At 43.3% G+C, this 25,571-nt stretch overlaps 1 protein-coding gene across 1 annotated transcript; it reads right to left on the minus strand.

Moving 5' to 3' along the window:
* Nucleotides 1-527: 527 nt before the first annotated feature.
* Nucleotides 528-25,110, minus strand: LOC142196175 (uncharacterized). Its single transcript, XM_075266398.1, has 8 exons — nt 25,046-25,110; nt 15,099-15,218; nt 12,498-12,733; nt 9,129-9,238; nt 8,872-9,059; nt 8,638-8,748; nt 5,223-5,361; nt 528-703 (listed from the first exon to the last, which is right to left on the minus strand). The coding sequence occupies exons 1-8, from the start codon at nt 25,108-25,110 to the stop codon at nt 533-535; spliced, it is 1,140 nt and encodes a 379-aa protein (XP_075122499.1). The 3' UTR covers nt 528-532.
* Between the last annotated feature and the right edge of the window lie 461 nt (nt 25,111-25,571).

Consider the following 25,571-nt stretch of genomic DNA (forward strand, 5'->3'; position numbering starts at 1 on the left):
AAGCGGTTACCCAAGAAACCACATGGACCCCATAGACTAACGAGGTCCATGCAAGTTTCAGTACAGATCATGCGAAGAGAGAAGTCCTGCAAACAGCACTTTTCTCTCCGCATGTTTAGTGCAGCAACAGAGTAGAAACCACACATACCCCCATTATAGTCTATGATGTCTGCAGGTTTCCTTCTGGTAACTGATTTTTAATGCGTATAGATTTCCATTTGGGGTGTCCCCAAGTGGACATCCTGAACAGAAACCCGAATGCAGATGTGAACAGGGCCTTAGAGATACAGCAGAAAGTGCATACAAGTGCAAGTTGGGGGGAAATTTAAAATAAATAAATAAAATAAATATACACAAAACTCTTTATTCTAGCACTATTTTAACAGCTATAAAATCTCTTTTAAACAGTTTTTTTTTTTAAAGTTTGATATGCCCCAAAAATACAATGGACTATTTTAATGGCCTGCTTGAAAAGCACTGCTATAATTTAAACCCAGACATGTGGGAACATCCCTTATTATACACACGTTCTTCACTCAGAGTCACTACATTCTCCCAACAAGATTTCAACTTCCTCAGGAAAGCCCAATCCAATCTCAAATCGATCTTCAATGAGCGCCAGAGTTAGAGCACAGTGCAGAAGGTCAATGTCTTCGTCTTCACTGAAGTCTTCTTCGTAAATTCCTACCAGCTGGGAATAGGACTGAAAGACATAAGTCTGCTGTGTCAAATACAAAATTTAAAGGCTGTAATTTTCATACCCCCTCTCCATTCCATCTGTCTGTGGGCTGTATCTGGTATTGCAGTCAATTTCTGCATTTAGCGATTGGGAATAAACAATACTAGACCACAACAGGTTTGATGTTTTGTAAGAGAGGAATGTATGAATTTGCATTTATTTTATAAAACTTCTAAATATGTACATGCCAAATCATATACAGTAAATACTGTTCATTTAACTTTCCAGTTTTCTGCTGTCTGTGAATCACATTCCATTTGCCTTCTTCCTCACTGAAAATCAGCTGATAGACAATTTGAGGAGGAATGAATATAGCAGACAAGTAAATGTTGAGGGAACTGAAAGCCTGAATACATGAGATAAGATGGCAAGCCAGGAAAAGAGGGAAATGCAGAAGGTAAATGAATCATGAGGGGATTAAAGGGAGACTATAGATAAGTGAATTGGAGGCAGTGGCACAAAAGCAGTACACTTTGGAGATCCAAACACGATCATTGCCCTGCGACATTTGCAAGTCACTTTATGTTCCCTTGGCTGTGTGCTGCATAAGTATTCATACCCCTTGGACATTCACATTTTGTCACCTTACAACCACAAATTTTAAATCTGAATAAAATATATTTAAGTGATAGACCAACACAGTAGCACATAGTTGTGAAGTGGAACAAAAATGACATGGTTTTCAAAATTTTAATCAAATAAAAATCTGAAGAGTGTGATGTGGAAAGTAATCCAGTGCAATCAATTTCCTTCAGAAGTCAATTAGTTAATAGAGTCCATATGTGTGTAATTTAGTCTCAGTATAAATACACCTGTTCTGTGAAGGCCTTAGTGGTTTGCAAGTGAATACTAGTGAACAAACAGCATCATGAAAACTAAGGAACTTGGACAAATTTTTCTGCTGTGTTAAGGCAAACCCTTGCAGACCCAGGGTCTGCCGTTTCCAATTTTTTTTTTTTTTTTTTTTTTTTTTTTTTTTTTTTTTTTAAAAGGGGCTCTATCAGCAAAATCATGCTGCTAGAACCTCACATATGCGTGCATAGCCTTTAAAAAGGCTATTCAGGCACTGTAAAAGTTAAACTACCCCCCCGTTTTAAAATAACTTAGAAAAGAATCTTCTCTACTTACGGAACGTGCACCCTGGGCGGGCATTCAGGGTGCGCCGTCTTCTTCCCCGCCTCTTCTTCCTCTGTAGTCTTCGGGTCCCGTCCTCCTCCGGCGCTTGCTCGCGGACACTGATAAAAAAAAAAAAAAAAACAGCCCGGGAGCATGCGCAGTAGCACGCGGCTTCTACTACGGCTACTGCGCATGCGCCCGGGCTGTTTTTTTTATCAGTGTCCGCGAGCAAGCGCCGGAGGAGGACGGGACCCGAAGACGACAGAGGAAGAAGAGGCGGGGAAGAAGAAGACGGCGCACCCTGAATGCCCGCCCAGGGTGCGCATTCCGTAAGTAGAGAAGATTCTTTTCTAAGTTATTTTAAAACGGGGGGGTAGTTTAACTTTTACAGTGCCTGAATAGCCTTTTAAAAGGCTATGCAAGCATATGTGGGGCTCTAGCAGCATGATTTTGCTGATAGAGCCCCTTTAAGCAGATTAGGCTTCCATTTGGGGGTCCCCAAGTGGACCTCCCAAACGAAAACCGAAACACAGGTGTGATCCAGGGTCAGAGATGCAGTAATGTTGTGGAGAAGTATAAAGCAGGTATAGGTTATATAAAAACATATCCCAAGCTCTGAGCATCCCAAAGAGCACTGTACAATCCATCATTCAAAATGGAACAGTATTCTTCAACTGAAAACCTACCAAGATACGGCAGTCCACCAAGACAAAGATCGAGCAAGGAGAGCACTGGTCAGAAGCAGCCAAGAGGCCCACAGTCACTTTGGAATAGCTGCAGAATTCCAAAACTCAGGTGGGAGAATCTGTCCACAGGATAACTAAGGGGGTGTTCACACTACCATCTGTGTCCGACAGGTAGTGTCTGCTGCTAATGTCCGTTCAAAATCTTGTGCGGACATTAGCAGCAGACACTAGCTGTGTCCGTGACATTTTGCATTGATTTAAATGGAGATCAGGTGCATTCTTTTAGAAAACACAATAGTATGAGTCCACAGCCTGTCACATGAAATAACTGATTACGAACGGACCAGTCCCCCGGATTGGGACGGCAAAACATATACAAAAGGAAAAATAGTCCAGCACCAGAAGCGTATAAATGTGCTAAAACATAGCTTTTAATTTGAATAGAAAAAGTAAAAAAAACAGAGGATACAGAGAAATACACAGTAAGGGTGCATGCACACTACGGAACGCCGGCGTGTATGAGAGCCGTACACGCCGGCGTTACAGCAGGGCTGCCGGACACTTCCCATTCATTTCTATGGGGAGCGCTCGCATGCCGGCTCCCATAGAAATGAATGGGAAGTGTCCGGCAGCCCTGCTGTAACGCCGGCGTGTACGGCTCTCATACACGCCGGCGTTCCGTAGTGTGCATGCACCCTCTCTTCTAGATTCGACACATTCATGAAAAAAAAAAATCAGTAGATGGAAAAAAGCATGACTGTGATATTAAGATGGAACAAACCACGTCCTTGTTGAGCTGACACGTTTCGAGATGTTGATGTCGTAGTACAACTAAGATCAACATCTCGAAATGCATCAGCTCTCATGTGAACAAGGATGTGGTTTGTTCCATCTTAATATCACAGTCATGCTTTTTTCCCCCCCATCTACTGATTTTTTTCATGAATATGTGTCGAATCTAGAAGATACTGTGTATTTCTCTGTATCCTCCTATATGTTTTTTTACTTTTTCTATTCAAATTAAAAGCTATGTTTTATCACATTATACGCTTCTGGTGCTGGACTATTTTTCCTTTTGTATATGCATTCTTTTACAGTCCGTGCCTGTCCTTAACTGTCCGTTCCCAAAGATGTCCAACTTTTCAAGCGGACAGCAAAATTCGACACGTAGGTTTTAGGTGGCAAGAAGAAAGCCATAAGAGTTTGCAGTTTGCCACAAGAAATATAAGGGACACAGCAAACATGTAGTAGGTTCAAAAGCACCATGTGTGGTGGAAAAGTAACACTGCCCATCACTCTGAACACACCATCCCCAACGTGAGACATGGTGGCAGCAGCATTATGCAGATAGGAGGCTTTTCTTCAGCAAGGACAGGGAAGCTGGTCAGAGTTGATGGGAAGATTGATGGCGATTAGGGAAATCTTGGGAGAAAACCTACTGGAGGCTGCAAAAGACTCAAGACTGGGAAAGATTCACCTTGCAGCAAGACAGCCAGAGCTACAGTGGAATTGTTTAGTTCAATCATGTGTTAGAATGGCCCAGTCAAAGTCCAGACCTAAATTCCATTGAGCATCTGTGGCAAGACATGAAAGTTACAATTCACAAAAGCTCACATCCAATCTGGCTGAGGTTGAGGCATTTTGCAAAGAATGAACAGAAGTATCAGCCTCTACATGCGCAAAGCTGATAGAGAAAGAAATACCATAGAACACTTGTAGCTGTAATTTCAGCAAAAGTTGGATCTACAAAGTATTGATCTAGGGGGGCTGAAGACTTTTGCATGTTACACACTTTTCACATATAGGAGATTAAAGATTTGAAAGCCATGTATCATTTCTTACCGCTTTACAATTATGTACTACTTTGTATTGTCCATGACTTAAAATCTCAAAATATACTTGTTTGTGGTTGTAAGGCGACAAAACGTGAACATTTGAAAGGTACTCATGCAAACATGATTGGTGCGGGCAGTGCACGGCAAGCACACTGACCCCATTATAGTCTATGGGGTCCGTGTGCTTTTACAGCACAGCGCTTGTAATTGCATTTGTATTCAGTTCGGGGGGGGGGGTCTCAATGTGGACTCTCCCCTGACAATACAAAAGCAGATGTGAACAGGGCATTATATAGTGTTGCATAGCAAGTCGTCAGTTTTACCATTATCTGCTCAGTTGCACAGATGCTGTTTGTTTCAGTACTGAGATCAGAGTGAGGGGCTGGCCACATGGGCCTTAAGGGTCCATTCACAGAGGAAAATTGTGAGGAATTTGGCGTGGAATTTCAGCACAAAAAAAAAAAAAAAAAAAAAGCCTCCCTTTGACTTCAACGGGTTACTTTTTCTACTAGCAGAAAAAGGAACCCATTGACGTTAATGGAGGCGCTTTTTTTATCGTGAAATATTCCACACCCAAATTCCTCACCATTTTCCTCCGTGTGAATAGACACCAACAATACAAGTGTACTGCCACGGTAGTTCCTTACCGTAGAGTGATGCTGGTGAGCAGCAAGATCAGACCCTTTGAGTTCAATGATTGTACTGAAACAGGCTACTAGAAGATACTCTGCAACCAGGAAAAATACTGGCATATTTGACAGTGTACCATTAGCTTTGCAGCAGTGTTTAACGTACACACATGATGTTGGAGGACATGAAAGGTCCTGTATTAACATTTCTACTTACCAATGCAGAAGCACTAGCCCTTCGTTGATCTTTCTTTTTTCTCCTTCGGTGACCATGTGGTAAGTCATGAAGATAAATACATTCAGATTTAAAAGGGCAGTACCCATTGCTCCTAAGGAAAAATCGGCAGCGAATCTTGCTGCAGGGTAAAGATAATCGTAAGTAATGTTTGTTTGCCCTTAGGTTCTAGTCACATTTAGTTTAAAGCCTTCTTTTGGTGACAAGTTTAGAATTTCTTAAACCAATACATAGGCATGTGTTAGCAGTACTCCAGAGAAAACAATTCATGAACACCTTTATTATTTCAAGGCATATGCTGAATGTACTTTCAATTGTGTGACAAGAACTGCCTCTCTAAGGCTACATGCAAAATGTGTATGTACAGTTCTATGAGCAAATGGAACAGATGACTTAGGGTGCTTTCATATCAAGTTTTGTAGGGTCACCTGACTGACAAGTTTTTATAAGGTAAACAACTGTAAAAACATGTCAGTCAGCGGACCCATTGACTCCAATGGGGGGAGGGGGACTCCGTTGTGGCTTGAAAATGTCCCTCTCCGTTATTGCTAACGGACAGGAAAAGTGTACTACTCCGCTTTTCTGTCCTTTAACCCCTTAGCGACCCTTGAAGTAACTGTACGTCATGGGTCGCATGAGGATGTATGGAGCGAGCTCACACGCTGAGCTCGCTCCATACACGGCAGATGCCGGCTGTATAATACAGCCAGGACCTGCCACTAACAGCAGCGGTCGGTGCCCGAGCCGATCGCTGCTGTTAACCCTTTACACACTGCGGTCAAACGTGACCGCAGTGTGTAAACGGCGCTGGCGGCATGGGCGCCGCCATGTTTTGCCGATCGCCGCCCTCCTGAACGTCACATGAGGGCGGTGATCGGTTGCTATGACAGCCGGAAGCCTATTGAAGGCTTCCAGGCTTGTCTCTGCATGAGATCTATTAGACGATGCCAGAGGCATCGTCTAATAGAAGTGCTGCGATTTTCCTATTCACTGCAATACTGTAGTATTGCAGTGAATAGTATGAGCGATCAGACTCCCTAGGTTTCAAGGTACCTAAGGGGTCTGATCATAAATGTAACAGAAGAAAAAAAAAAGTTTTTAAAAGTATTAAAAAAATAAATATAAAAGTTCAAATCACCCCCCTTTCCCTAGATCAGCTATAAAAGTAATTAAAGAACATTAAACATAAACATATTAGGTATCCCTGCGCTCCAAAATGCCTGAACTATTAGAATATTAAAACATTTATCCCGTACTGCGAACGGCGTAGCGGCAAAAAAAATAAAAACAGCCAAAAAGCGTTTTTTTCAACACTTTGCCTCCTATAAAAAATTGAATAAAAAGTGATCAAACCATCAGATCTTTCCCCAAATGGTATCAATAGAAACGTCATCTTGTCCCGCATAAAAAGACACCACAACCAGCTCCATACATGGAAATATGAAAAAGTTACAGGTGTTAGAACATGATGACAAAATTTTTTTTCTATTTTGCAAAGTTTATCATTTTTTTTAAAAGTATCAAAAAATTTCAAATACTATATAAATTTGGTATCACCGCGTTTGTACTGACACGTAGAACACAGGTAACATGTCATTTGTACCAAACAGTGAATGCTGTAAAAATTAAACCCATAAGAAAATGGCGCAAATGCATTTTTTCTCCAATTGCGCCTCATTCTGAATTTTTTTCCAGCTTCCCAGTACATTGCACAGCATATTGAATGGTGCCATTACAAATTACAATTTGTCCCGCAAACAATAAGCTATCATGTGACTCTGTGAACTGAGAAATGAAAAAGTTATGGCTCTTGAAATGTGAGGAGGGAAAAACGAAAATGCGAAACCAAAAAATGGCCTGGTCCTTAAGGGGTTAAACATAACAGATCCGTGACGGTTCAGTGTCACTTCCCCTTAGTTTCCTATGTGAGCAGCTGCCAGCACTGTGCATCTGTTCACTACAGTCTGTTAGAGCCTCTTGCTTCATTCACTGAATAGGAGCTCCTCCCTCATTGCCATAACCCCACCCCTTATCTGCAACCAGAAACTGCAGGGTCTCCTGGGAAGAAGCAGCTGAAGTTCAGCGTAAAGCAAGTCCAATCCCTTCCCGGTTCCCAGCAAGAGTGATAATATTGTTCTTCCCTCAATCCTCCACCTCTGATAGTGTCATTGTCTGCAGTATCATACTCATGCTTTCTTCACTTCACACATCCTGCCCCTCCCCCACTCCATCCAGGAGCCAGGACAAGCTAGCAGTGAAGTGCCAGTGAAGAGAAGAGAAGCATGGACATGATGCTGTAGGCATTCAGGAGCCTAAAAAGTGGTGAGAAATGGGGAAGGGACAGCAGCAGCCCTTTCTGTAATGGGGGATTACATATGGCAGGGGGTAGCAGGCTTTAGGGGGTAGCACATGGTGAGGATACAATAAATCCCTAATTGCTGCCTCCCTCCACATGTGCTACCCCTGATGGTGTTGTGAAGCACAAGTGTGTGTTGCAGACATTACTCTAAGGGGATCACAATGGCAGAATATCTAGTGTTGGGACCGGGCCATTAGGGGCAGCACACTTGGCTGATCCTCCCCCACATGTGCTACCCCTAATGGTACTATGTGAAGCACATGTGGGGGGTGGCAGAGGAACTGTCCCCCCCAAGCACAAGTCACAGCACTTTTTTTTTGTTATTTGTGCTGTGACTTGTAGTGCTTGGGGACAGCTCCTCTTTCTATCAACAAACTTTAGGGTCAGTTCACATGTGCATCTCCCACGCGGTTATTGACAGACGCGGCGAGCCAAGTCTCTGGTCAAAACCCGCCTGTCGCGGCTTTCCCCTCCTATGTCGGCTCAAATGAATGAGCCGACATAGGAGGGTGCCGCCGCTAGGCGGAAGCTGCGGTCCAGGGCCGCGGCTTCCGCCTGAAGGACATGTCGCTTCTTTTCTCCGCTAGCAGCAGCCCGTCGCTAGCGGAAAAAGAAGCCCAGCGGTCTGCATAGACCACCATTGTAAAGGGGCGGATTTTGAAGCGAATTGTGAACGAGCCCTTAGTGTTTCACAAGGTAAACAAAAAACTGATACTTTTTTAGCAAAAAACTGATGCACATCCGTTAACGGATCAGTCTTTTTGATGCCTGAATTGACATTAGTTTGCATCAGTTTTATTTTTTTAATTAAAATAACGGATCCATTTAACTGAACAGTTAAACGGATGTGAAAAAAATGTGATGTGAAAGCACCCTTACCATACTTTCCACATAATAGAGGCTGACAAAATGACAGGAATAGGACATGTGCTGAGTTTTGCTTTTAGTCTCACTAGCCCTCCACAGACATATCAAGACAACAACCTGCAACAGCCATTTATACATTTCTACCACATCATACTGCAACAGTCTACTTACCCAGTCTTTGCTTTGAAATCCTCAATCAACTGTAGCTTCTCATCGGAGTCTCCAATCCAGTATTTATGTGGGATAAAGTAACTTGACTTTACACGGCACTGAGGGCAACTCCTTTTGGAGTAAAGCGCATTTGAAAAAAAAAAGTAAAATATTAAAGACTCATTTACTTTAAAATTCAAATGTCCCCACTTTACATAGGAATATCAGCAGTATTTATCTGTTAGTGACACTTACTTTATAACCTCATTCTGAAAGTCCCGAGTCTTTCTCCAGCGTTTAATACAGCCAACACAATATGCATGACTGCAGTTTGGCAGAATTCCAAATATTCTCTCTTCTTCCATTTGTTTGTCATATACTTTGTCCATGCAGATCCCACAAACTACATCTCTGCTGCGTTCATACTGTAAGCTGGAATTCTCCTACAGTATGGAAAAATTATTAGTTCTCTACACATGCATTGCAGTTACAATAGTTACTGCTGTACTAACCATTTTAGAATGAAGTATTTTCAGAGAGGTTCTGCGGTTTGTTGAATGATTGAATTCCGTTTCCTTTGATTTATCCATTAGAATAGGACTAGAGACAGATCTCACAAGACCTAAAGAGAAAACATTTCTTTAATTAACACTTTACTGAATGGCCTATTCTAATCCTGGATGACCCAGCCATTTTTTGCCCTAGGGTTTTAAATTTTTCCACCAATGCAACTGTATGAGGACTTTTTTTAATTACTAGAAACCCTTTTTGTAAAGGCACTCTCCAAGACCATGGCTATTTTTCTTAGACTTTTTGCAATGGGTTTTTTGGGGGTTTTTTTTGCAGGAAGAACTGACATTTTTATTGATATGCCATTTTAGCAGAAAACCCTTTTTAAAACTCTTTTGGTGGCTGACAAAATAAAGCCAGAATTGCTGCTTTATTTTTGATTTTATTGTAATGCATGCAGGTAAACATTCTATTTGGGCAACACCCAATGTGTGTATTTCTCTTCTCCTTAGAGGACTAACTTGAGATTTGTGATTTTTATGATTCAACTACCTATGCAGATGTCAGTTTTAACAAAAAAAAAAAAAACCATGCTCAACTATCCCTGATGCTTTCCAGTTGCGGTATGAACCTGCTGCTTCAGTGTTTTCTTCTGGCAGAAGTCCAATCAGCGGCCTCAGTGAATGACACGGGACGTTACCATCTGTGAAATGGCTGAGTCCTTTGATAAGCCTAAGGAAAGGGACCCAGGACATCAAAGCCAGTGAGGCCTTCCGTTGCAAAAAAGCATTGGAGTGTCAGGACCAGGCCACACTAGGAGGCACTGTAGCGCTAGGGACAGCAGTCTGTTTGCTCCACTGATTCTGGAACAGTTGGATTTTTTTTCTACAGACCCTGCCATTCTTGAGCAATCAATGCCATTAATTAGTACAGATCTTAAATAGTATATCAGGCACACATCAGGAGGGCAATGTCAGGGAGGAACAGGTAAGTGGTGAGCTTCTGAGCTCTAACATTGGCTGGCTCTGAATCACTACATAACATTACTTAGCACAGATACCAAAATTAACTGTGCTTGTTACTTGGGAATGGAGGCTAGAGAAAAAGAAAACAAAAACAAGAGGTGAACTGTGCTGGAATTAGCAGAGCAGCACCTATTAAATGCTAAGCACTTGAATTAGTAGAGGTGGTGAAGAGTCCTCTTTAAGCTGCAGAATTATTCTTCGGAACGTTACAGAGAACTCCAGGTGTCTGCCCTGCGAATATGAGCTAATGGATGTGGAACCACCACCGAAAGTGTAGCAAACTTTGATGAGCTCAAGAGCCTTCACTTTGTCGTGTGTGTATACTACGCAAATGGGCTATGCTGATTGAATTTTGGCAACCTCTATATAGATTACCCCAACATAAGGAGGTATTTCATCTATTTTTATGGAAGCTAGAGAATGCCTTAGATGGCAAGAAAAGCAGCATCTTCATAACTACCCAGTCTTCCATGTTGGTATAAGGAAAGAGGCAAACAAGACTGAGTTCCCCAGTTATTTTTTTAGGTAGAGATTTTTAAGGGAAGCAAACCCTTACGGCCTGGGATTCCAGGTTGCTTCTGACCCTCGGTCATGTGATCCCTGGGTTACTGCCGCCTCTTGTTTTCACAAGTAGTTACCTGTGCTCAAACAGGAGGGGGAGGAAGTGGGAAACCCAGGAGTCAGAAACCTCAGGTCTAGCTTCAAGAGTTACTGGAAGCTGCAGGTTAATTTAACATAAGCTTTCCAGACCCTGAGAAAAATCTACTAGTGGTTACCCTCCCTGCTGGCTAGGATGGTACTGACCGATTACCATCCTTCACTTCATCCAAAAGCAATACCGAGCCTCCCAAGCATCCTCTAACCAAGAAGAGGAAAGCAGTAGTAGCTGCCTAGCACAATTCTACACTAGCCCCAAGCAGAGCCTCAAAACCAACACAATGGCTTGCTCAGCCCATAACGGTAGGTGGAGAAAATGGCCCAGGGTGTATCCCATGCTTGCCCTAGAACCAACCATCCCATCTGAAAGAAAAGGAGTAGGGTGGGGTGGCTTGAACACACTTAAGGCTGTGGACCCACCACCCACCCATTGTTTGGGTAGAGTACAGCCTGGGAGGCACAAGGCTGATAGAGGAACAGCCTCAAGAGAGAAGTCAAGTCTTTTTGGAGGCAAAAACCTCCCAGGTCCCCATGCACTGAGCAGGAAACTTGAATTGAGGCTCAAAGGAGAGTTATCTTCACAGGTTTCCTGTTTAGTGGTGGTAGGTCCTCTCCAGGGGAGTCATGAGTGATGCACTTTGTGTTATAGATTTACATTCCCCCCCCCTCCCCCCATGTAGCATGTGGATGAGATTCAGCAAGAGCTCATCCATTTTGCAGCTAAGAATTGCAGATTTTCTTCCCAAAACTCTAGCTAATCTGGAAAGCATGGACATACCCTCAAACTCTTTGAAATTTTACAGTACAAACACTTTTCCATATTTTTATACAGTATGTTGAAGGGGAGATATATAGATATATATATATATATATATTTATATATATTACACGCCATTTTTTTAGTTTACATATTTCGCCGTCTGTGTCCGACAGGTAGTGTCCGCTGCTAATGTCCGTTCAAAATCTTGCAGACATTAGCAGCGGTCACTAGCTGTGTCTGACATTTTGTATTGATTTAAATGGAGATCGGGTGCAGTCTTTTACAGTCCGCGACTGTCCTTAACTGTCCGTTCCCAAAGATGTCCGACTTTTCAAGCAGACAGCAAAACCCAACAAGTGGACACCGACGGTAGTGTGAACGCCCCCTAAATCATCTCTACTGCGTGTCTACACATGCGTAGTGGAGGAGACTGGAAAATGTCCTGTGTGTGTGCGCTCAAGAGGCTTCTTCACAGGAAGAAGCCATGGAGGGCAGAAGTATGTACTATTGGTTGGGCTGAGTAGGTAGGGTAGGACATATAGGATAGCTAGGATGGGAAGGATCACTAGACAGGGAGGGGGTGGATGGGGGAGGTGAGGAAGGATGGGAGAATGATGAGGGGTTAGGAAGTTACATAGCAGAAAGCAGAAGGATGTAAACAAGAGTAGGAGACACTAGGGGCCCCCCAGAAATCACTCAAAACTATATAGATACATTTATTAACCCATTAATAGCACCAATAGACACTTAAATGTATTTTTTTTGCCCGGAAAACCTCCTTTAAGCCTGTATTTTATATTGAAGCTGATCAATACAGAGAAACAGTTTCTATTTCTCCAACTGGCCAGCTCCCAAAATTTTTCAACTCATGAAAAATTGGTCTAACAAGGCCTGAACATTCTGAATAAAGTACAAGTGTGCTACTTTACCTGTATTCCGTGGAACAAACTCTGGTGCAAGTGCCCAGTTTTCTCTAGGCAATTGAACAGACACCCTCTGATTTTCAGTGGCAGCTGATTGCAGAGGGGTGATAGATGGTTCAGAGACTCTACGACCAACTTGGGGATTTGGCAGACAGGGAACAACGCATGGCTCAGACACTCTACGGCTCGCAAGGCATCGTGATGGAGAATCAGATCGCTGATATGGTGGAACGTGTAGGAAACTGAGGAGTGGATCAAAAGTTGCATGACATCAATCTGTCATTAAAGCATTGTTAACCATTTCACTCTTTTCTGGGAAAACCACTGGGTTTGACTGTACACAGCCACTGTCTGCAATTAAACAGTTTCTGTAGCTCACATTCACCTCTATAGGTGTTTGACAAAGCACATATTTCAGTGTGTACTACCTGTGTTAGCTAGCACACTAACCCATTTGAGTCTACGGCCCCATAAACATGCCCATGTATTGTCATGGGCCCACATATATGGCATTGAGCTCAAGGACACTCAGGACAGTTCCTATACCAGTTTCGTGGCCCTGGCTCACTAGCTGAAGTGAAAGGGTCAGGGTTTTTTTGGGTTTTGTGTTTGTTTTTTTAAATCAGATACCAGGCATATGCAAATTCTTGTGCAAGTGTAGCCTTAGGGAGCCTTGACACTGCGTAAACTCTCCACTCATTCTGAACGTAGACTCGTTCAGAGTGAGCTGCGTTAAAACAGATCCCATTGATGTCTATGGGTGCTGGCATACGCACGCTCCCCATTGAAGTGAATGGGAGGCTTTTTTACCTATTGCCTTCAATGTGATACACACGAATCACATTGAAAGCAATAGGTAAAAAAGCCTCCCATTGATTTCAGTGGGGAGCACACAATCCAGCATCCATAGAAATCAATGGGATCTGTTTTAATGCCGCTCACTCTGAACAAGTTTACGTTCAGAATGAGTGGAGCATTTACTCCATGTGAAGGCTCCCTTAGTTGGAACTTCTAGCCATTTATTCCCTCGTCTCAATGATCGTCACTACACAGCTGAGAACAGATTGCAGAGAATAACTGATTGGTGGGGGTGTCCCATGCTAATCTTGTGTTGATGACTAGCAAGCTGCAAGGGACTGCATTACAACACAAGGTAATTGCATCTTGAAAGGTAATGCAACTTTAACTTGAAGACATTTAGCACTGAGTCTTAGGGCTAGTTCACACAGGGCACGGGATGGCGTATTTTGGTCCTGATTTTGACGCAGGAAGCTGCGTCAGAATAGGGCCAAAATGATCCTGCCAAGCAGCTTCCGTCAGTCGCAACTTCCTGCTCCAGAGTAGGCCCAAATGAATGGGCCTAGTGCGGAGGGTGCTGCCACGAGGCGGACGCCGGGGCTCAATCAGCTACAGAATCTGCCTGAAGAAAAGGCAGCTCGCTTTTTTCCATGACCGGGAACATGCTGCTCACGGAAAAACAGTGCTTAAGTTGTGGAGGGTTGTAACTAATCCACAATAGCTTGAATGTGGCAAAAAATAAAGGCTTGCCATTCCAGTATTAGGGTGCATTCACACTGAGTAAACGCTAGCTTATTTTGTAGAGTAAAATTACACTTGTAAATTTTGCTATCCCATTGACTTCAATGACATTTTACAGGCGTATTTTTACAGGCGTATTTTTTACAGGCATATTTTTACACTTGTAAAAAAATATCATTGAAGTCAATGGGATAGCAAAATTTACAAGTGTAATTTTACTCTACAAAATAAGCTAGCGTTTACTCAGTGTGAATGCACCCCAAGGCTGCAAAATTGGTCATCACTTTAGCTCAGGAATCTAATCAATATCACCCTCTGAAACAATACAGTTCTCAGACTTGGAGATCCAGGTTATTTTGTACCCATTAATCCATCTGTGTTAAAGGGCCCATCAGTCCAGTTATTGGGAACGATGTGATTGGTACTTTTTTTTATGGGCCATTTATCAGGAACAATCACCACATGGCAAGGACAGATGCAGCACAAGATTTCTTATTAGCAGCATAGCACCATTACAGTGTATAGCGATAAACTATTCAGTCATTCACATGTAGCAAATCTTTGCTGCTGTATGTTATTTCAACCAATGAGTGGGCATTAATTCTTAGTAGAGATGAGTGAGTAGTATTCGATCGAATACCTCCCCAGCATAGTTATTGGTGTACTCTGTCGAATACCACGTGGTAAACGCAGTAAAAATTCGACTTCCCTTCCCTGGCGCTTTTTTTTTTCCCCCACCAATAACTATGCAGGGGTGGTATTCGATCAAATACTACTCGCTCATCTCTAATTCTTAGGAGTACTCATCCATTCCTACTCCTTGCTCTGCTTGGATTTCCCATGTAAATGGGCCTTAGACCCTCGGTCATGTTAACCTGATTAACTCAGCTAATGATGGTCAGTAAGGTAGTGTGTGTGGGGGGGGGGGGGGGAGTTAAGAGTTAAACAAGTCTAGAAATTTCAATTACAGTTATGTTACTGGTCACTGATTAACAGGAGTTATTATACTAGTTATTTCCATTACTGTGAAGTTTTAAAATTGTTTATATTCAGTAAAGATAACATTACCTGCATTTGTCTCCATAGCCACAGAATCCATTCTGAAAGTGTCGGCAAATCGGAACAGGCTTCCTTTCATGAGAGAAACGACAGTTTGGACCAAATCTACAGCTGCCTCTGAGAAATGCTCTATAGCAAGCAGAAAAAAATATTTATTTTTTTATATAAAATATTACATACACAAATTAAATGATGCACAGGTTAGATGGATTATGCTCATAAGGCCAGCCAATGGCACACAGACAGTTTGCGTAGACTGAAGTCAAGTTAAGGAGTGCATCCACACTTTAAAATTGGATAGCTTGTCATCAATTTCACATAAGTGTGTGTGTGTGGGGGGGGGGGGGGGGTGTCAGAGCCCCCACAATCCAGTTTACCCAAGCATGCAGTGGACTTTACAAGTTGGGCGCTATGCTATTCATTTGGCACACTTCGTAGTGGCAGCAAGACAGACTTAGGCCAAGGCCACAATGCAGAAACCCAGCCTTTTTGCAGATTTCATTGCAGTTATTTTGAGCCAAAGCCAGGAATGGATCAAACAGAAGTTAAAAATATATATATATATATATATATATATATATATATATATATATATATATATATATATATATATATATATATATATATATATATAGCCCACTAGCTTTTACCCGCGACTTCGTCTGCGGTGATTTGAGAATTGGGCGGACACAGACGTGTGAAACTGTAAAAGTGCTTTAAAAAGTTTGGTGGGCTAGCAAATGTGATGTGTTGTATTGTGTATGTCGTGATACAGACAATGTGATGTGTTGTATTGTGTATGTCGTGATACAGACAATGTGATGTGTTATATAGTGGAAAGCTATATGTAAAATGTGAGTGAGTAGAGTGAGGGCTACTCCTGAGGTGACAGTAAGGAGTGTGCAGGCAGGTTGAGGCAGGAAATGCCAGGCAGGGTGTGTGAGTGTGTATGTAGTGATACAGACAATGTGATGTGTTATGTGAGTGAGTAGAGTGAGGACTACTCCTGAGGTGCAGGCAGGTTGAGGCAGGAAATGCCAGGCAGTGTGTGTGAGTCTATAGCTGGGGCTAGGAGTCCTGCTTTTGAGAGTCTCCTGCTAGGAAGCCATGTTGTTTAGTGACACCAAAAGTAGCCTGTGACTCAATCCTAAGGGAAAACTATGTTTGTGGAAAATTGCACGCAAATCCATCCAGGTGTTTTAGCGTGATTGAGGAACAAACATCCAAACACACAAACTTTCACACTAATATTAGTAGGATTCCTTTTGAAGCCATTCTTGGCTTTGGTACAAAAGACTGCAAAAAAAACCTATAGTGATCATAGCAAAGTGAAACTATAAAAACTATACAAGTGTGTAACTGATCAGAACTAAGAAAGCAAAATTTTAATGTGTGCATGCAATAGTATATATAAATTTTGTTTTTGGTAAAAAGCAAAATAGATTTTCACATTTTATACCATTCTCCTCCAAATAAGACTAAGTTATTTGAAGCCTTATGTTTCCTGAACCACCCCCCACCCCCATCACCACAAAAAAACATGGGAAAAGTAGCTGAGATCTGCATAGCCATTAAAGATATTGCTTGCATACAAAAGTGCAAAATTTGGACTGAGCATTGGGTCATCAATGATGCTTGGCCCTGACTGGGTTAAAGAAGCTTATTCATAGAACCCCATAACAAGCAGAGGGATAATATACCATATATACTCGAGTATAAGTCGACCCCCCCCCCCCCCTAATTTTACCACAAAAAACTGGGAAAACTTATTGACTCCAGTATAAGCCTAGGGGGGAAATGCAGAAGCTACTGGAAAATTTCAAAATTAAAATGGCCGAGTTCTTGGGTACATTAAGTGCTGGGAAAGGGGAGGGGGTGTTTTGGTTGTCTGTCTGCCCCTTCCCTGAGCTCGAGGACTGGGTTTTTTCCCCACTTGGAATTCAGCCTGGCTGAATATAGGGTATCTGCAGAGCTCCTATTAACCCCTTCCGACGGAATAGAAGCACTGCAGGTATCCTATATTCAGTAGACTGGGCACTTTCAGACACACGGATACCTAATGCGTATGTGTTTCACAGTCATTTTCTACTTTGAGGGCAGGTTCACACCAGCGCCCAATCTCCGTTATGCAGGTTTCCATTTCCTGCCCGAGAAACAGACCAGCCGTAATAGTAATATAGCGATGACAGGCTGGGAGCCTTCATTAGGCAGGAGCCGGACTGCAACTTTAAAGGTAATTTTGAACTAGGAGGGGGGGAGGGTTGAGGGCACCTCCGCTGTAACGCTTACAGTGGAGATGCCAAAGCTTATGCCTACAGAGATCGCAGGCATAAGCTTCAGCATCTCTGCTGTAACCATTACAGCGGAGGTGCTGGTTTCTATGGCGACTGCTCTGCAGAGCGACGCCATTACGTTTACAGACCCAGCATCCAGACACCGGGGCGGGTGCCGGGGCCCACAGCATTGCCATGCTCCTGCCAGGAGCGCGGCAATGCTGTACATTAAAAGCTGCAGAAGTACTTACGGTACTTCTGCTAGCAGGCCAGGAAGCAGACACGCCGGGTGCAGGCCTGAGCTTACGTGGCCACGTCACCCGGCGTGTGATGGAGCGGTGGGGGGGCGGGGTCTGCTATCCTGGCCTACCAGAAAATTACTGTAATGACCCGAATATAAGCCGAGGAGCACTTTTTCAGCACAAAACCTGTGCTGAAAAACTCGGCTTATACTCGAGTATATATGGTACTTTCTATAGACCACTTCAAAAAGGAAAACACTCCAAAAAAATAAAAAAAAAAAACAATTTCAATAAAAATAAATATATCTTTATTATACAAAATTTACATATAAGATAAAATAGCAGCTGGGCAGATGGTTTATGCCATTAAGACAGACAAAAGACAATAAGGTGCTCGGATCCATGTATTGTTCCAATAAATACAAATTAAAATGAACAGAGGTATTGCAAGGTAAATAAATATCAATAAATATTATACCAAAGTCACTAAAACCAGTGTAAAGTCACATGGCACGCCATCAGGAGCATGATCTACAGGCAATTTTTTTTTTAAAAAAAAGAAAGACACATAAGAGCAATAGAAAATAATCTTGCTGGGTAAATTCCAAGTACTGGTAGTTTCAAAAACGATTAAATGCTCATTCCGCTCCAATAGGATGTACATCAATAGGATACCCAGTATACAAGGGAACACTTAGTGTAACCATCACAAAACGATAATACCTGTAGTCCTGTTTGGGTGTCTTGGCTCTACTAACATAACGGCAGGGACACCTTGTCGCGTTTCGCCGCACGACCGGCTTCCTCAGGGGGTACAAGTGTTGCAGACATCGCTGCGCTCCTCTGCCCTGCATGAAGCCAGCAGCGTCAGGGGCGATGCCATTCCGCTCCTCCGTCTCCCCGCCGCTGGCTTCATGCAGGGCAGAGGAGCGCAGCGATGTCTCAGGCCCCAGCACCTGTGCCTGCGTCTATCCCTCGCCGGCACCCGCCTCTCTAGTACAGCGGATGCCGGGTCAGTATCGGTGGCCCCTTCTCCCCCGGGGCCGGTCCCCACCGGCCCCGTACCTGTGAAGTTGCAGGTCGGCTCCTGCGCGGCGATCTCGCAGGAGCCGACCTGTTCGGGTGACAGCCGGGAGCCTAATGAGGCTCCCAGGCCTGCCACTGCTATATTAGTATTGCGGCTGGGTCTATGACCAGCCGTAATACTAATAGACAGAATGTCCCATAGACGGCAATACAGTTGTATTGCCGTCTATGGGACTTGCAATCAAGTGACCGCAGGTTCAAGCCCCCGGGGGGGGAATATAATAGTATAAAAAAAAAAAAAAAAAAAGCTTTAAAATATATAATAAAAATATGAAATAAAAGTTCTAAATCACCTCCTGTCCCTAGAATATATATATATATATATATATATATATATATATATATATATATATATATATATATATATATATATATATATATATATATATATATATAAATCATATATCATAAACCACCGGGTTTTTTTCAATACAAGGTGATCTAAGCAATAGATATTCCCCAAAATGGTATAACTAAAAAGTACATCTGGCCCCGCAAAAAAAAAAACAAAAAAACTATGCATCCCCGTACAGCTGCAGGGTCATCTGTCAATGTGGCCTTGCAGCTGTTGCAAAACTACAACTCCCATATATTAAATATTTTACCATTTTTTGCTTCAAAATTTTTCTTCCCTATTTTCCTCCTCTAAAACCTAGGTGCGGCTTATAGTCCAGTGCGTCTTATAGTCCGAAAAATACGGTAATTTATGGACGTGGATTCCTGATGACTTGTTGAGTTAGAGTTTTGTTTCATTGAACATGGAAAAATTAAAAATAATTTTTCCCCCCTTTTCACTCATCAGTAATTTAAAATTACTGTCATAATTGAGTCAGTGGTTATAATTACACCCTCTCGCCCCTCACTTATTTTTTGGTTATTTTCATTTTACTTTTGTATTGGGTTATTGTTTTCATTTTAAACATTATAACTAGAGATGAGCGAACAGTGTTCTATCGAACACATGTTCGATCGGATATCAGGGTATTCGCCATGTTCGAATCGAATCGAACACCACGTGGTAAAGTGCGCCAAAATTCGATTCCCCTCCCACCTTCCCTGGCGCCTTTTTTGCACCAATAACAGCGCAGGGGAGGTGGGACAGGAACTACGACACTGGGGGCATTGAAAAAAATTGGAAAAAGTCATTGGCTGCCGAAATCAGGTGACCTCCATTTTAGACGAATAGTGGATTTCAAATCCGGGTCATATGAGAATGTGAACTTTGTGACTATGAGACAGGGATAGCTGTACAGGCAGGGATAGCTAGGGATAACCTTTATTTAGGGGGGAATGTTATTAAAAATAACTTTTTGGGGCTCTATCGGGTGTGTAATTGTGATTTTTGTGAGATAAACTTTTTCCCATAGGGATGCATTGGCCAGCGCTGATTGGCCGAATTCCGTACTCTGGCCAATCAGCGCTGGCCAATGCATTCTATTAGCTTGATGAAGCAGAGTGTGCACAAGGGTTCAAGCGCACCCTCGGCTCTGATGTAGCAGAGCCGAGGCTGCACAAGGGTTCAAGCGCACCCTCGGCTCTGATGTAGGAGAGCCGAGGGTGCACTTGAACCCTTGTGCACCCTCAGCTCTGCTACATCAGAGCCGAGGGTGCGCTTGAACCCTTGTGCACACTCTGCTTCATCAAGCTAATAGAATGCATTGGCCAGCGCTGATTGGCCAATGTATTCTATTAGCCTGATGAAGTAGAGCTGAATGTGTGTGCTAAGCACACACATTCAGCTCTACTTCATCGGGCTAATAGAATGCATTGGCCAGCGCTGATTGGCCAGAGTACGGAACTCGACCAATCAGCGCTGGCTCTGCTGGAGGAGGCGGAGTCTAAGATCGCTCCACACCAGTCTCCATTCAGGTCCGACCTTAGACTCCGCCTCCTCCGGCAGAGCCAGCGCTGATTGGCCGAAGGCTGGCCAATGCATTCCTATGCGAATGCAGACTTAGCAGTGCTGAGTCAGTTTTGCTCAACTACACATCTGATGCACACTCGGCACTGCTACATCAGATGTAGCAATCTGATGTAGCAGAGCCGAGGGTGCACTAGAACCCCTGTGCAAACTCAGTTCACACTAATAGAATGCATTGGCCAGCGCTGATTGGCCAATGCATTCTATTAGCCCGATGAAGTAGAGCTGAATGTGTGTGCTAAGCACACACATTCAGCACTGCTTCATCAAGCCAATACAATGCATTAGCCAGTGCTGATTGGCCAGAGTACGGAATTCGGCCAATCAGCGCTGGCTCTGCTGGAGGAGGCGGAGTCTAAGGTCGGACCTGAATGGAGACTGGTGTGGAGCGATCTTAGACTCCGCCTCCTCCAGCAGAGCCAGCGCTGATTGGCCGAATTCCGTACTCTGGCCAATCAGCACTGGCTAATGCATTGTATTGGCTTGATGAAGCAGTGCTGAATGTGTGTGCTTAGCACACACATTCAGCTCTACTTCATCGGGCTAATAGAATGCATTGGCCAATCAGCGCTGGCCAATGCATTCTATTAGCGTGAACTGAGTTTGCACAGGGGTTCTAGTGCACCCTCGGCTCTGCTACATCAGATTGCTACATCTGATGTAGCAGTGCCGAGTGTGCATCAGATGTGTAGTTGAGCAAAACTGACTCAGCACTGCTAAGTCTGCATTCGCATAGGAATGCATTGGCCAGCCTTCGGCCAATCAGCGCTGGCTCTGCCGGAGGAGGCGGAGTCTAAGGTCGGACCTGAATGGAGACTGGTGTGGAGCTATCTTAGACTCCGCCTCCTCCAGCAGAGCCAGCGCTGATTGGTCGAGTTCCGTACTCTGGCCAATCAGCACTGGCCAATGCATTTCTATGGGGAAAAGTTAGCTTGCGAAAATCGCAAACTGACAGGGATTTCCATGAAATAAAGTGACTTTTATGCCCCCAGACATGCTTCCCCTGCTGTCCCAGTGTCATTCCAGGGTGTTGGTATCATTTCCTGGGGTGTCATAGTGGACTTGGTGACCCTCCAGACACGAATTTGGGTTTCCCCCTTAACGAGTTTATGTTCCCCATAGACTATAATGGGGTTCGAAACCCATTCGAACACTCGAACAGTGAGCGGCTGTTCGAATCGAATTTCGAACCTCGAACATTTTAGTGTTCGCTCATCTCTAATTATAACACCACACTTTGTATTTGTTCATTATGTGAGCTTATTTTACTTGTTTTGTATATTTATAAAAACACTTTCTTGGTCACAATTTAGACATGGTGCATTTTTATTTGTTTTTGGAGTCACTGGCTAGCTAGCATTTTTTTGAACGGGTTTTACTTTAAATTTTATTTTTGCATTTTTCCATCGGGTTACATCTATATAATTGATAGAGATGAGCGAACAGTAAAATGTTCGATATTCGATTCGAATAGCCGCTCAATATTCGACTATTCTAATGAATATCGAACTCCATTATAGTATATGGGAGAAAATGCTTCGCTACAGGGGATTCCACCATTCGACTCAGGAGAGTCACCAAGTCCACTATCACAACCCAGGAAATGATGCCAACACCCTGGAATGCAACTGGGACAGCAGGGGAAGCATGTCTGGGGGCATCAAGTACCTTTATTATGTCCGGATCCCCTGTCAGCTTGCGATATGCCAGAGCTGACTTTCCCATAGGAATGCATTGACCAGCGTTGATTGGCCAGTGTACTGCATTCGGCCAATCAACACTGGTTCTGCCTGAGGAGGCAGAGTAAAATCGGTCCACAGCAGTTTCCATTCTTGTTCGATTTTAGACTCCGCCTCCTGGCAGAACCAGCATTGATTGGCCAAATGCTGTACACTGGCCAATCAACGCTGTTCAATCCATTCCTAAGGCGAGATGAAGCAGAGCTAGCCGTGCTACACCTAACCATCCCTTCAACTACTCCTCCTGTCACACACACAGCTCTGCACTACTGCCAACCATCCCTCCAGCTACCTCTCCTGTCACACACATCTCTGGTGTAACAGAGCTTTCTACACTCTGTTGTAGAGATGTAGCAGAGCTGAGTGTGTGCTGAGCTCTGCTACACACGAGATGTCTGACAGGTGGAGTAGATGGCGGGATGGATGGATGGGAGTAGTGCAGATACACCAGAGATGTAGCAGAGCTGGCCGATGTTAGCAGTCATGCAGCAGAGCTGAGTGTTAGTCTGCTGCATCAGACTGCTATATCTGCCAGCTCTGCTACATCGGGCAGTGCGCTTAGCTCAACTCCAGAGTAGTTGAGCTGAGTGTGCAGTATCGGATTAACTCCCTTTAATCACTACAGTGTGGGGTCCAACAATTTTTGGACTACATATGTGTGGTGCGTAGGATCGTTTTTAAAATCCAATCTCCGAATGATCGGAAGTTGGATTTTAAAAAATGATCCTGAAATGTCAAGATCGGCTCAACCGCAAGTGCAGGCGATGTAGTAGTGTCCAATGTAGCAGAGCTGGACCGGCTACACACTCAGCGCTACTGCATCAGATTGCTACATCGGTACAGCTGAGTGTGTAGCAGGTTCAGCTCTGCTTCATCTCGGCATAGGAATGCATTGACCAGCGTTGATTGGCCAAATGCAGTACACTGGCCAATCAACACTGGTCAATGCATTGCTATGGGAAAAAAAGTCAGCTCGTGCATATCGCAAGCTGACAGGGATCCTGACAAGATGGAGCCCCAAAGAGCTGTGAGTAACATTTCCCACCTAAATAAAGGTAATCCCTAGCTAACCCTGCCTGTAGATCTGTCCCTGTCTCAGTCACATAGTTCACAGTCCCAAATTAGTTGAATGGTAAATCCATCATTCGTCTAAATTGGAAGTTCTGTTTCCGGCCGCCAATTCCTTTTTCCGATTTTTTTTTTTTTCACTGCCTACGTTGTCATAGTTCCTGTCCCACCTCCCCTGCGCTGTTATTGTTGCAAAAAATGCATCAGGGAAGATGGTTGGGGATACGAATTTTTACTGCGTTTGCGGCCTTGTATTCGATTGTAATCGAATATTCCGAAGGGCCCGATATTCGAACAGTGTTCGCTCATCTCTAATAATTGATGACAGTTGCATCCCTGTAAATCATATGGGGCACGTCTTAGGGATGTTATAGTGATGCGGTCACTTTATAAAATCTTGTGATTTTTACTGAATACCGTCATTCTAACTAATAATGGTATACTACTACTATATGTACATATATTATAATGTCTTTATTCAGAGTGAAGATTAATTTTATGTTATGGTTACCTTATTTCGACTCTGCTCCGACATGAAGCTGCGCAGGGGACGTAGGCTTGATTGATGGTTACAAAGTCACATGGCTAAATTTGGTCATGTGACTCGGCTGCCGTGCGCCTTCACTTTGCAAAGGAATGATGGGCAGAGCTGAGTGAGACGATCATGTGGTCGAACCATCATGTGACATTATGAATTTGCGCGCATGCGTATTCCAATATCTTATATTGCATGGGTAAGATTGTTGGGTGATCGGAATGTGATTTGACGTCACGTAGATGTGCGCTGGCGCACTGTAGTCTATGGGCGCTCTCTATCCCAGTTCAATTGACCATTATTCTCCTATATATGGCAGTATGTATATGCGGTCACTTGTACCTCCTGAGGAAGCAGGTCGTGCGGCGAAACACGACAAGGTGTCCCTGCCGTTCTGTTTGGGTGTCTTGGCTCCACTCCATCTACTAACATGACTACAGGTATTATCGTTTTGTGATGGTTACACTAAGTGTTCCCTTGTATACTGGGTATCCTATTGATGTACATCCTATTAGAGCGGAATGAGCATTTAATCCTTTTTGAAACTACCGGTACTTGGAAGTTACCCAGCAAGTTTATTTTCTATTGCTCATGTGTCACTGTTTTATTATTGCCTGTAGATCATGCTCCTGATGGCGTGCCATGTGACTTTACACTGGTTTTAGTGACTTTGGTATAATATTTATTTACATTGCAATACCCGTTTACTGTAATTTGTATTTATTGGAACAATACATGAATCCAAGCACCTTAGTCTTTTCTGTCTTAATGGCATAAACCATCTGCCCAGCTGCTATTTTATCTTATATGTAAATTTTGCATAATAAAGATATATTTGTTTTTTGACATTATGAGGTTTTGATTTTTGTTGGAGGGTTTTCCTGACAGGGTTAAAGCCTAGGCCACACATTTCGAGTAGTAATAAGTAGTAAGTGGTTATGATTTAAACAAATCTCTTCCCATACTACAGGATAAAACTACAGTGAATGGTTTTGTTCTGTGAGTTTGGAATCTGCAACAAGTTTTCCGAAACGCAACATGCTCTAGGTAGGTTTTTCATAAGCTTAGGAGATAGATTTGATTAATTCTCACTTTCTTTCATCAGTAGTCCTTTTACTTTGGCTAGCTGCATACAACCATGCTTCACCTGTGACCATGTTAAGACAGTGTTTCACCTGTGAAACAGCCAGATTTACCAGCTTGAACTTAGGGTTGGTTCACACTAGCGCTTTTATTCCGTCTGGAAGGAGTCCGTATGGACACCCCCTGAACGGAATACAATCGCAATTGCAAGCGATGTGCCGACAATGCACACAGACCCCATAGACTATGGATGTCCCATAGGGGCCATGTGGACTCCTTCTGGACAGAATACAAGCGCTATTGTGAACCAACCTTTATACTGCTAGGAGTCCTTCTCCCAGCATGGTCATCTATGATACTAAGAGTCCTTACCTCCCAGGAACATACTGTCTGGTACTGTAATTTGTACAGGACAGCATGTTGCTGGGACGTAGGGACCCCTACTCCCAGCATGAAGTTCAAGCAGGTAAATCTGGCTAACACATGGACCAAGTTTCACAGGTGAATCTGTTGTAACATGATCATATGCAGCTAC

The sequence above is a fragment of the Leptodactylus fuscus genome, chromosome 2 (genome assembly GCF_031893055.1).
Source record: "Leptodactylus fuscus isolate aLepFus1 chromosome 2, aLepFus1.hap2, whole genome shotgun sequence".
Taxonomy (NCBI): Eukaryota; Metazoa; Chordata; class Amphibia; order Anura; family Leptodactylidae; genus Leptodactylus; species Leptodactylus fuscus.

Coding starts and splice junctions, on each gene's coding strand:
- LOC142196175 (XM_075266398.1), bottom strand. CDS start 25,110: ATGGTCACAGGTGAAGCATGGTTGTATGCAGCTAGCCAAAGTAAAAGG. Junction 12,734..15,098: donor GGCTATGGAGACAAATGCAG/GTAATGTTATCT, acceptor TCCACTCCTCAG/TTTCCTACACGTTCCACCAT. Junction 5,362..8,637: donor GATTTCAAAGCAAAGACTGG/GTAAGTAGACTG, acceptor TTTACCCTGCAG/CAAGATTCGCTGCCGATTTT.